An 11,625-nucleotide genomic window follows, 5' to 3' on the forward strand; every position below is an offset into this window, starting at 1 on the left:
ATATCTCAGGGAGAGACAACAGGCTCTCTTCGTTTCTCTCTAAGATATCTTTTAAAGTTTGATGCTAATAATATATCATTGACTTATTGATAAAGGCTGATAATCTTGCAGTTCACAATTTTCCGTAACCTTTTATACTTGTTACTCATTTTTACAGTTTCTCCAAAAATTGTGAGCAAGTAACGAAGATAAACACTTAATATGTTTCCTTTGTCTTCTTCTAATCTCGTGTCATTAGAAATTACCGTTATTGTAATTGGTTTTATGAATATATATGAGTCGAATATTTATTGGTTTAAATTTTAAAATTTTTTCATAAATGCATTAATAACGGAGATATGGCCTGAAATAGTTGCTCGTTCCACCCTGTAGAAGGGGAAACAATAGCTCAGGAATGCGGAACGTCATGGTTTACTAGAGAAAGGTCAAACGTAATCAGTCTTGTCGCGAACGCCGAGGAGCACAGATCTAAATACATGTGATACGTATACAGGTACAAGCCCACGTTTTGATTATTATTGAAGCATGTGTTCATTTGTAGATTACTTAAAGTGATAGTGCATGTGCGTAAGGGTTTTAATTGTATTTGTGCCCACTCATGAGGATTTTTCAACACGTTTTGTCTGCACGTGTACCAATGTGCTTTCCAGTATAATTAAGTAGGTTTATACGGATACATTATTGCGTTTCATGGTATAATCATATATGTGTTTATAAATGTTTTATGGAATTTTATGGCGTGCGTTTCTATGCGGTTTGATATTTATTTATGGAATTATTAATGTGGTTTACCGTGTGATTATTTTTGTGTCATTTTGCCTCCATGGTTTTTTTTCGAAAAGATCTCTCGATCCTTCAACCCCTTATTTAATTCCTAAAATCACTCTCCTAAATCGTAGAGTGCGCCACGAAACAATTGGCAAAAACAAGGTTTCAAACTACATCGGTATTTCAGATCGTATGGCACAAACTTCCATGAGGTGATTAATCTATGTCATACGTCTTTTATGCTCGAAGAGGGGAACTCAATTCGTGTTTCAACTGTTCTGTTACAGATGGCAGTGAACACTTAGTTATTGTTAGCTTTCTATAGTATTTAAATTCACAGGTTTTGAGCGAAGGATCGTTTTGCGTTTACAGATAATGCTCGGCAGTAAGCAAAATGGCGTCATTGTGGATGGTGATGTCTTTGACGATTTCTTTATTTTTAACACCTTTTCTCATGTTTTTGCTTGCTATCATCTTCTTGGCATCTATCGGAAAATCACTCGGCGTTAGAAGGTTATACATAAAATTGTTGCTAACACTTTTCGAGGTAAGACATACATTAAAATGAACAATATTTAAAAACTTCGATTATTATGCTGTACCCAGTAATTTAAAAATCGTGAACTGAATTTACAATGCTCATCCGGTTAGTGATACGTTGTAAACATTTTTACACAAAATGTATTATTTCCAATGCAGTTATGAAGGTTATATTGATCTTTTAATACTTGTTTCAACAAGATTTAGTTTTGTTCAATTTCAAGTGGACGTTGTAGATTTTCATTAAATATCATACTTTACGTACTCGATTTAATTTAAACGGTAAAATTTGTATTAACACCCGTTACATTCTTATTTTTATTTATTATTAATAGTGTTTCATTTTCGGTACTCTTCCCAATTAATTTTGCTACAATTATAATTCCCTTCATTTGTTGATAGAGTTGTATAAAGTAAGATTCATGACAATTAACATAAATGTCATGTGTAGAAAATTAATTTTTCGATTCACAAAAAGACAGTGTTCGGGTATCCTATTCATTTACCCTCGTTTTCTAAGAATTCAATGCTGTTTCATAAACATATGTTCGGTATCATCATTAAATAAATAATAAAGCATGTTTTTTGTTTTGTTCATTTTCAACGATCGTACAATTCGACCATTGTATCGATGATTAATTACTTGCTAGTAAAGATTTCAACCGTTTTATTCATGCCTGTCATTCGTATGTATATTTCAATACAGTTCCTCGCACTTGCGGTTTTAAACGCACACGTTAGTTATGGCATCAATGAACGCAACCGGTACGGTGTATACACAGTGAAATATTAAATCGGGATTAATTTAGGCATAGTTTAGTGAATCACCGACGATAGTGCTACACTATACGTAACAAGTTCGTATCGATTTGAAGTTATTAAACAGTGAAGTTGCAGGCTCAGGTGATTCGTTGTGTTAAAAGTACGAAATTCAACACCTTTAACTATAGCTTTTTACAAACACCGGTGTATGTACCCTGAAAATGATTAGAATTTCCTGTGTCATCGTGCGTTAAACAGCACTTTTCCACGTTCGAAACGCGTGGTAACCATTTTGACAGTTTCGAAATCAAGGTATCTCGACTTTCTCGTAATTTCCTCAACGTGTTTGGAATATTGAATCATAGCCTGTCGTGTAACGTGTGCAAGACGGTGTATGCATTCCCAAAATAGAAATGGCGATTTCAGGGTAGTAAATATTTAAGAATCATCTACGATTATCAATTTGGAATAATAAATAAAATTAAAACGTTTCCTTCATACTTATACATTATATTATAGGTATTTTTACTTTTCATTTATTATTCCAAATGAAAATATGAAATTTTGTTTTTCAAATTCATATGCACCGGAATCGATGGCCCAGTTCTTTGTATATAAACGTTCATTAAAAGTTCGTAGTACTTTGATCGCTCAAGAAGACGGTCAGTTACCTACCGTTGGTTTAAACTCGATCCCGTTTAGTTACTGATGGTGGCACGGCTAACGAGCGAACAATACCTTTATTACGCTTTTGTATCAGATTCTTTTTTCTCTTCATTATCTGGTACATCGCAAGTATTGTTATAAATTTAATGGGTTCTTCGATCATCGTCTGATAACAAGCACAAGTATTTCTTCAGGTGGATCAATAATAGTCGGGCAAAGTCCTCAGCGAGGATTGAAATCAGTAGATACAGTAACGTCTGCACGAGATAATATTCAACACAATAATTACATGTGAATTTAATAATTAAATTGCACGGAGCAAAGCAACATTGAAAACCATCAATCTTCAACATATTTCTGCACGATAAATTTTAATCAGTCATTCAACTTTCGCTTCCGTATTTTTCCATCGTCTTTCATCGTTCAGATAATTATACGATCCGTTTATAATTGACCGTCCTGTATAAAAAAAATCGTTCACTGGTTTTGCCTTATTTCCGGAAAATAGAAATTAGGAATTAAACACACGCGTACATTTTTTTTTTTTTTAATTGAATTCGAATCGATTCGCACGATAAGAAATTTTTGCGCGCGAAAAGAGAGTATGCGTATTTGAAACAGAGACATCAACTTGTATTAATCTCCATAAAAATAATTCATCGATGATATATTCATACCTAACAATAATCACAAAAAAAAAAGAAAAAAAAGAATATTGAATTAATCGCCTATGAATCTATTCGCTTTCGTCAGATCACACTTGTTCACCATGTTCGCGTAAAAATAGCATATAAATTGATAATTATGTTACTCGTTATAACGTAATCGAGTAATTTTTTGAATAAAAAAAAAGAACAAGACGCCATAGGCTGATTCAAAGGCGAATGAAAATCAAGAACGGGTAATGGCAAAGTTCAAGCACATCTTTTCTCAAAACTGGTCTTTTATCGATTGTACTTTCATCGTTGTTATCGAGTAATGTCACGATTAGCAGGATAATTCATTAAACGCGTGTTTGAACTGACGTTCATTATCAGGGCTGGTTTATTTCCAAATCAAAATTTATCGAAACGAATCGTTTCGCGATGGAGTCTTGCCTAGGGCCCCCTAAGGTCCAAGGCCCCCATAAGACGATTTTGCATCTAAGAATGCAAGAAGAGTAATTTTTATTTGAATATTAATCGATGTAAATGCAAATCTAAATTTGTTATACAAGCTTTAATGTTAATTTTATAAATTTTATTTAAGGTACTTTTCTTTATGTCATATAAGGGGCCCTTTTTCGAACTTCCGAAATCTCAGGGCCGGCCCTGAGTCTCGTATTAAACGGCGATTATCCAAAGTAATTAAAGTTAGTTCTTTCTAACGCGACACTGAAAGTGTTAATTTCTTTTTCCTCTATGTTCTAACGCACGAAAATCAAGATTCCCATGATAGTATCTTCTTTATCAAACGTAACTCCATCTAGTTTGTTTTTCGCTGATGTCTCATGACCTTGATTAAATTTCCATTCGCAAACCGGAGGGAATGTGTTTGTTCGGGAAAAAAAAGAACAAGAAGGAGAGGGACAAAAACTGCAGTAAAATACATATGTGTTTAGTACAAACGTACTGAACTTAACGAAACGAGAAGCCAAGTTTTTGTTGCATTTACAATAATATATGCTTTGCGTGCTCAACTTGTTTATTAATGTCCTTGTTGAATTGTATAACAGGCTCATTCCACAGATTTAAATCACATTTCCATCATATAAGAATAAATATGTTCATTTTACTTGTCCATCGTCGTGAGAACGACTATATCCGTGCATAGTCGAGGATCATTCAATATGCAAGGTGTACAACTGAACTTTATCAATCATAAAGAGTAAACTTTTCTATGCTGTTCAACTTTTTTCTGTTTGTAATGAAGGTACTTAATAACACGATAATTAGATGAAGCATCGTATGTTTTCTTTTTACCTAGAACCAACCCTTTTTCGGTCATTTCCTGTTAGACCAGAAGTGGCAAAAAAAAAAAAATTTCGGCTACATATTCGTTGTGATTTTGATCCACTAAATACAATGGCGCAAGAATTTTTTCAATAACTCTTACCATTTGGCCTGTACAAAAGTGACAGGAAGTCTAAATGCTATAGCCCCCTTCACAAGATTTTCATCAATCTTAGATACGGGTTGGCTAATAAGCTGAAAAGAAAGAATAAATTTTGTTTGAGCTTTCTTTTTCGATTATATAAGTTAGGGGATGCAACCCGTTAGAATAAAAATAATGTCCATAATATTGTCTTTTTATGACAAATAATTTATCGTTGACTTCTCGGTTTATTTTCGCCTATAAAATCGTCCCCTGCCCGATTGTATGTAAGATGAATAAATAATAAAAAAAAAAGAAATTCATAAGACAAGTGTTCACACGCGTACTTACAGTACCGATCATTTCATGAAACAGTAACAGGTCATTCACTGCTGATCATAAGTACATATAGCGAAACAAACATTAGTATGCATAATGTTTTACTGTTTGATAAGTAATTGCATACCTGCTTACTTAGATGAATTCAGGTATTTACGACAATGCCATCACCTGTTTATTCAGTCACCTTTTATGAAACAGCTTGTATTATCATATGCAGCATAATGATTGATTACTATACATCAGCGACTAAGGAAATGTATTTTTACTCTGTTTCGAATGGTTTATTTTACGCATGATTATGCAATTCTTTCTTTTTTTTGCACAGCTGCAATTGATACATTTTCTTATAGTATTTTTAAACACGGTAATTATCGTGTTCTTTTTATTGGCGTTTGAACTTTCTTGAACCGTTCCACGGTCATTGTCCATAAAATTAACAGCAGTTAATTAAAACGTTGTTTTTCTTTCATTCGTTAAATTGACTCGAAACTGTGAATAAAATGAAATCATTTGTATCAATTTCAAAATTTTATTACTTATCATGAACGTACTTACATATTGATAGATGTTTAGATAACTTTGTTTACGCTCAATGCAGGAATTTGTATATATGCAAGTCAGTTTGTAAGAATAAATGATCGATCGGAATATGTAATTGCTTTGTTATTATCTGAAGGTACCAATTATTTTTACCTTTATACGAGATGTATGTTCAATAACGCAAGATTTTCAAAGACCTATACAATTCTAAGTTACAAGTTTCAGTTTTTAAAATTAAAGATATTTTTTTATTGTTCCTCGTACTTAACTCACGTGGATCCACGTTTCAAATATTGATTTCTCGTAAATTATATCTAGACTGAATAGCCCTATTGTTTCTGTCTTACTGTCTTTTAAGATCAAGAACCGTTCAACCCCCTTTTTCTATCAAGAAACGCATATCATGAATTCCTCAGAGTTATTAGAATGTCCCGTTTGAATAATTGCTCAGATCGTATCTTCCTGTCGATTTCAGTATGGCAGACAAAACATTGAAAATGTGAAGAAACGAAACGGTACGTGGAATCAAGATGAAGAAGAGGCGGACGAGGAACTCGAGTCGCGGCACGTTGAAAAGCAGAACGTTCAAAATTTAAAAACCGAGAACAAAATGCAGAATGGAGTATTAAGTAACCGTACCGTGATAGCCAGGTCGAAGGATCTGATTTTTGTGCCCGAACCGGAAATGCAGAATCAGAGGAACCATCTCGAAGAAACGAAAGCAGAGAATTCTCAAACATCAACGACTGTGGGTAAAAGCGAGGTAGACCGTCAGTCCCTCCGACGATATATGATTTATGCGAAGCAACTATTTCATAAGATTTTTCTTCTTTCAGAGCCTTATTCGTCGAGATTCGTTTGAAACATTAAAACGAGAATTCGAACCAGCAATCTGCTTGGACTACATCAAAGCTGGTGTAGAAGCTATTATTGAAGATGAAGTAACATCTCGTTTTGAAGCAGAAGAGCTAAAGGTAATTCCTTATGGTTACAGATCAAAGGAAAGCAGATTATCGTATGATAGATTAATAACTTTTGTTTCAGAATTGGAACCTGTTAACACGAACGAACAGACATTATGAATTCATTTCCTGGAAGTTAACAGTGATATGGATGTTCGGATTTTTCATGCGATATTGTTTCCTTCTTCCTTTAAGGATATTTATTTGTTTTATCGGAGTGAGTACTCATTAATTTTTGTTTTAGTTGATTACATTGAAGAAGAGCAGGAAATTAAACCGCGTATCTTATCTTACATAGACGGTGTTCTTTTTGGTAGTATACTGTTATGAAAGTAACGGACGTGTCACTGTATTTACATTGCCGACGATAAAGTTGAAATGCATTAGTAAATGTTACAGGTAACAGTATCCTGTAACTTTGCTTTGCAGGTAGAACTACTCAGCAATGATAAAGAGAGAGTTTCTCAGGTACAAAGATTATGGTTTACAGGTGATGTGGCTGACAGTGTGTACAGCAATCGTGGGATACGTTCCAGAAGGTAGTTTCAAACGATGGCTGAATCACAAAGTCTCTATAATGTGTTTTGGTATATTGTCGAGCGCTTTGTCATCGGTAATTACTTATCATAACCCAGAGAATCGACCGGTTAGAGGTATTTGCGTGGCTAACCATACATCTCCCATTGATGTCTTGGTACTCATGTGCGATAATTGCTATTCCTTGGTACGTTTCTGTTGTGCGTCAAAGTTATAACGTTATTTGCTGAACTAAAGTCATGTTTGTTAGTTACATAATGATTTGCAGATTTTCATATTGTTTTCTTATATCAAGACAGCTGATTTATTCTTTTAGATAGGACAAAGGCATGGTGGGTTCTTAGGCATTCTGCAAAGAGCCTTAGCACGTGCATCTCCGCATATTTGGTTTGAACGATCCGAGGTTAAAGATAGAGAAGCAGTTACGAAAAGGTCATTATTGCTATTTTCGTGTACATATTTTAATCCGAATTCGATGCTAACTATTTACATATTTGATAGATTGAAAAAACATGTATCTGACCCTACAAACCCACCGATACTTATTTTCCCGGAAGGAACGTGCATAAATAACACATCAGTTATGCAGTTTAAGAAAGGTAGTTTTGAGGTCGGAGGCGTTATTTATCCAGTTGCAATAAAGGTAATTTTGTATATGCATATGCAGTATCGAACAAAGTAAGCTTCCTTGGGAAAGATGTTAAAGTCTCAGACATCCCCTCCGCCGTAAGCATCCCCGGATTTCCGAGTTCCCGACCTCTGACAATTTAAATTGCTTTGCTCGATATCGTGCAACACATTATTCGCGTTACAATTTGAATAATGGATTTCAATATCTTTTATAGTACGATCCAAGGTTTGGGGATGCGTTCTGGAATAGTAGTCGGTACTCGATGATACAATACTTATACATGACTATGTCAAGTTGGGCTATTGTTGGCGATATTTGGTACCTTCCGCCGATGTACAGAAACGAAGGAGAGAGTGCTATTGATTTTGCAAATAGAGTAAAAGCTGTGATAGCAAGACAAGGAGGATTAGTTGATTTGCAATGGTATGTTGAAAGAATATATTAAAAGGAAAGAATATTTTTAAAATGAGAAAATAATCTAATAACATTGTTTGCTAGGGATGGTCAACTTAAGAGAACAAAACCAAAAAAAGAATGGAAAGAAAAGCAACAAGAGGAGTTTAGTAAACGACTAAAAGTCGAATAATTCGAGTCATCTCTAGTCGCACTTTTATGATCGATATAATGTGTGATATTTTGCTTAACTGAGAATATTTTACCTGATGTGCTGTTTTGTCTTCTTTGTGGATGTCTGTCTGTACGAAGAGGGAAGGATAGCTCGTATGCATGATTTAGTTTCTTTAATTTCACAAATGTGGTACGCTGTCTTTTATTAAATTAATTGTTCTATATTCTGAAAAATCGATAAATTTATACATATAAAAATACTTCAGGTTATGAAGTAGAATTTGTAATTCACTTGTATAAACAATTCGACTTTTAATTATTCTATTACAGCGTAATATTTATCTTCTTTCTTTTTTTGTTAGAAACAAATATTACCAATAACAAAAGATATTGTAGTGTAAAATTTGTTCTTAGTATTATGATTAAAGTTAAATAACTTCAGTGCAGCAAGTACCATATTTGTCATTTTTAATAACGAGATTCTACAGTGAGGCATTATAAATTTCTTATTTATACATAATGAAGTGTTTAATATGGAATGGTATGTCATAGTGTGTGATTTATTGTGTGCATGAATGTATGTAGCATCTCAGTCATTCTACTCGAATTCTTACATTTCTAAATCACCTCATTAACTCATTACTTTGATACATGGAGTTATATCCATCTGATATTATATAGGAAAAATTGCATTTTTTTTTCTTTTTGTAAAAATGGTAAGGCAAAATAATATCTCCATTGTAGTGTAAAAATAAACTATTTATTCATATTTCTGAATGAAAGAAGTTAGAATGTAACAGGGTTATGCTACTGTACCCATCCCCTGAAGATTATTTTAGGTATCATTCATTGCAATCCAGTTAAGAATGTATTTTAGATGTTTTCTATTTTTATAATTAATATTATCAAAATTTAAAGGATGAAGCATATGCATACATAAAAATATACATTTATTGTATATTTTACTAAAGAAAAAAGAAAAAAAAATCGGGAATCAGAATACATCATTCATTGTTCATGAATGTTGTGAACAGGTTGTTAATTTTCTAGTAAATATTATAATTAATTTTAGGTGTCATACATAATATAGTTTTATTACTTTTTGGGGACTTTTAGTTGAAGAACTAAACATTAAATAAAAGATTAGGTAATATAATTCATTTATTGTGTCAGAGATGTATATTTCCATGCAAGCTAGGCTTCCCTCGTGTAAGGGGAAATATAAAAGAAAAAGTCTTCTATCATTCACCATCAGTTACTGTAATTTCCTGTTAGCCTCGTATGAATAAGAATAAAAATAAATCGAACGATTGATGGGAGACCTCTCCCCCTATATTTCCCCTTAACCGAAGAAGGTTAATCTTTGACACAGAAAAAGTTAATACATTTTAGTAAAAATAAAGTTTAATTGATTGCACTGAGATTGTAATAATGTATAGATAATAAAATATGTAATATATTATAGACGCTGAAAGCTGTTACAAGAACTTATTTAAAATGTCAAATTGTTAGTTAAACGAATAGAATTATTTAGTTTGGTAATTAGTTTAGAAATTCGTTCATTTAAGAATTATGGTGCTATATGCAATGTCATTGTTCAATTTTTTATATAAAAAAAAAGCATTAAAATATATTTTTATAGCAATGAATATATAAAAAAATATATACAGCAACAAAACTGAAAAAGAAAGACATCATGTACCTGTCATATAAGTTTGACAGTAGCATTAAATGTTATTTGGAATATGTACCAATGCCTCAATTGTAACTCTGCTTTGATTAGATATTAAAAGTACTGTATATACAATGAAATGCTAGTCACTGATATACTTACATCACTGAAAGATAGAGCACAAATGAGTGATCATATTTAATTGCTGTATAATCTTCCTAATTTATATTTTGTATTTAATATTTTAAGTAGATACTAATTTTCCGTAAATATAATATTATATGCAAAAAATTTGAATGCACCAATAGATGACATAGGTAAATTTGTAAATTATTTAAATTTATTTAAAACAATATACTTTGAAGATTTTTATTCCAATATTAATTAAATTGATTAGGTTTTTTTGTAAAATGATAAAAAATATAATAAAAATAAGTATGTTATTTTAAAAGTGTCATGATATATTGGTTTAACTTTCCAATATATCCAATTTTAAATCTTTATTTTTATACAACATTTATATACAGTAAAACATCAAATACTAATACTATCATTTAACCACTATGTCCTTGAGCTTTATCGTATTCTTCTTTAAGTTTTTCAGATTCCTGTTGTTCTTTAAATAATTTAATCAATTGTTCTGTTGCTGAAGGTTCAAACTGATCAGCTTTACCAATATTTTTCTGAAAATGAACAAGATGTATAGTGCATCAGGAAAAAAAATTTAATAAAGAAATAACATGATCAAAAGGAAGCAAATTGAATACTTACATTTGGGAATTTAGCTTGATTCAAAGATGGTTCTTTAAAAGTAAAAGGTGTCCATGGTCCTTGAATAGAAGGAAAGTTTGTCTTCCATAATTTAAGCAATCTTAAAGCTGGGCCATTGTGATACTGTGTCTTTAATAATTCCATCCATTGTACAATATCGTCACGACTATAGTTGCGGACACAAATCCAGTGAGTATCTCCATTTACTAAAATACATATTAACATAATATTTCTAAAGTAAAAATTCTATGTATTTTGAAACAATATTCAACATACAATACTCGGCTGTTATTTGAGGAGCTTTGTGCCTCCTTGGCTTAACGTATACTACCACTCCGGGATTTTCTTTTGCATAATTAATTAAATCGTGTTCTAAAAATTGCCTGTATACAATAAAAATTTGCATTTAATTCGTGTTAAAAAACATAAAGATATATCGAGAATAGGTTAAAAACTTGAAAATATCTTTACCTAATTCCAAGACTCGGACCGGTGTTTTTACAAAATTTTAAAGTTACTCTCTGCAATTGGCATACATAACGACCAACACCGAGACCATACGGAGCATTTAGATATCCAAATTTCTGAAATATGTGCCTATTTGACATTTTTGCAGACGAAAATGCAATTTAGCCGCACTCCGTTTATCGCCACGGTGTTGTGTTCACCAACACTCCTTACATTTTCTATCAGTTCCCTCTTACGGCGTACGGTTAAAACATATATAAAAAAATAATAAAAGTGAAATTTTAAAATGATTCATTCGATTCCATACCTAACTTGTGTTTCTTTCT

The 11,625-nt window shown here is 32.3% G+C and overlaps 2 protein-coding genes across 5 annotated transcripts; one reads left to right on the forward strand and one right to left on the reverse strand.

Annotated features, from left to right (window-relative positions):
• Positions 1–473: 473 nt before the first annotated feature.
• On the forward strand, positions 474–9,382 carry Gpat4 (Glycerol-3-phosphate acyltransferase 4). Of its 4 annotated transcripts, none has more exons than XM_076690872.1 (9): positions 474–493; positions 6,167–6,454; positions 6,528–6,665; positions 6,736–6,870; positions 7,144–7,377; positions 7,507–7,622; positions 7,692–7,833; positions 8,036–8,244; positions 8,320–9,382. In XM_076690872.1, the coding sequence occupies exons 2-9, from the start codon at positions 6,302–6,304 to the stop codon at positions 8,405–8,407; spliced, it is 1,215 nt and encodes a 404-aa protein (XP_076546987.1). In that variant the 5' UTR covers positions 474–493; positions 6,167–6,301; the 3' UTR covers positions 8,408–9,382. The 4 variants fall into 4 exon arrangements, with proteins under 4 accessions (XP_076546987.1, XP_076546986.1, XP_034179269.1 ...); XM_076690871.1 differs by lacking the exon at positions 474–493 and adding an exon at positions 527–659; XM_034323378.2 differs by lacking the exon at positions 474–493 and adding an exon at positions 1,122–1,315.
• Positions 9,383–10,498: 1,116 nt separating this feature from the next.
• mRpL43 (mitochondrial ribosomal protein L43) lies at positions 10,499–11,444 on the reverse strand. Its single transcript, XM_034323392.2, has 4 exons — positions 11,303–11,444; positions 11,108–11,214; positions 10,832–11,037; positions 10,499–10,743 (listed from the first exon to the last, which is right to left on the reverse strand). The coding sequence occupies exons 1-4, from the start codon at positions 11,437–11,439 to the stop codon at positions 10,615–10,617; spliced, it is 579 nt and encodes a 192-aa protein (XP_034179283.1). The 5' UTR covers positions 11,440–11,444; the 3' UTR covers positions 10,499–10,614.
• Positions 11,445–11,625: the final 181 nt, after the last annotated feature.

Source organism: Osmia lignaria, chromosome 11 (assembly GCF_051020975.1).
Source record: "Osmia lignaria lignaria isolate PbOS001 chromosome 11, iyOsmLign1, whole genome shotgun sequence".
NCBI lineage: Eukaryota > Metazoa > Arthropoda > Insecta > Hymenoptera > Megachilidae > Osmia > Osmia lignaria.

Bases quoted from the DNA above. Each gene is read 5' to 3' on its own strand.
- Gpat4 (XM_034323378.2), top strand. From the start codon at position 1,163: ATGGCGTCATTGTGGATGGTGATGTCTTTGACGATTTCTTTATTTTTA. The intron at 6,455-6,527 runs GTAGACCGTCAG...TTCTTCTTTCAG, and splicing joins CGACTGTGGGTAAAAGCGAG to AGCCTTATTCGTCGAGATTC. The intron at 7,378-7,506 runs GTACGTTTCTGT...TTATTCTTTTAG, and splicing joins GCGATAATTGCTATTCCTTG to ATAGGACAAAGGCATGGTGG.
- mRpL43 (XM_034323392.2), bottom strand. From the start codon at position 11,439: ATGTCAAATAGGCACATATTTCAGAAATTTGGATATCTAAATGCTCCG. The intron at 11,215-11,302 runs GTAAAGATATTT...TATTGTATACAG, and splicing joins GGTCCGAGTCTTGGAATTAG to GCAATTTTTAGAACACGATT. The intron at 10,744-10,831 runs GTAAGTATTCAA...GTTCATTTTCAG, and splicing joins ATCAAGCTAAATTCCCAAAT to AAAAATATTGGTAAAGCTGA.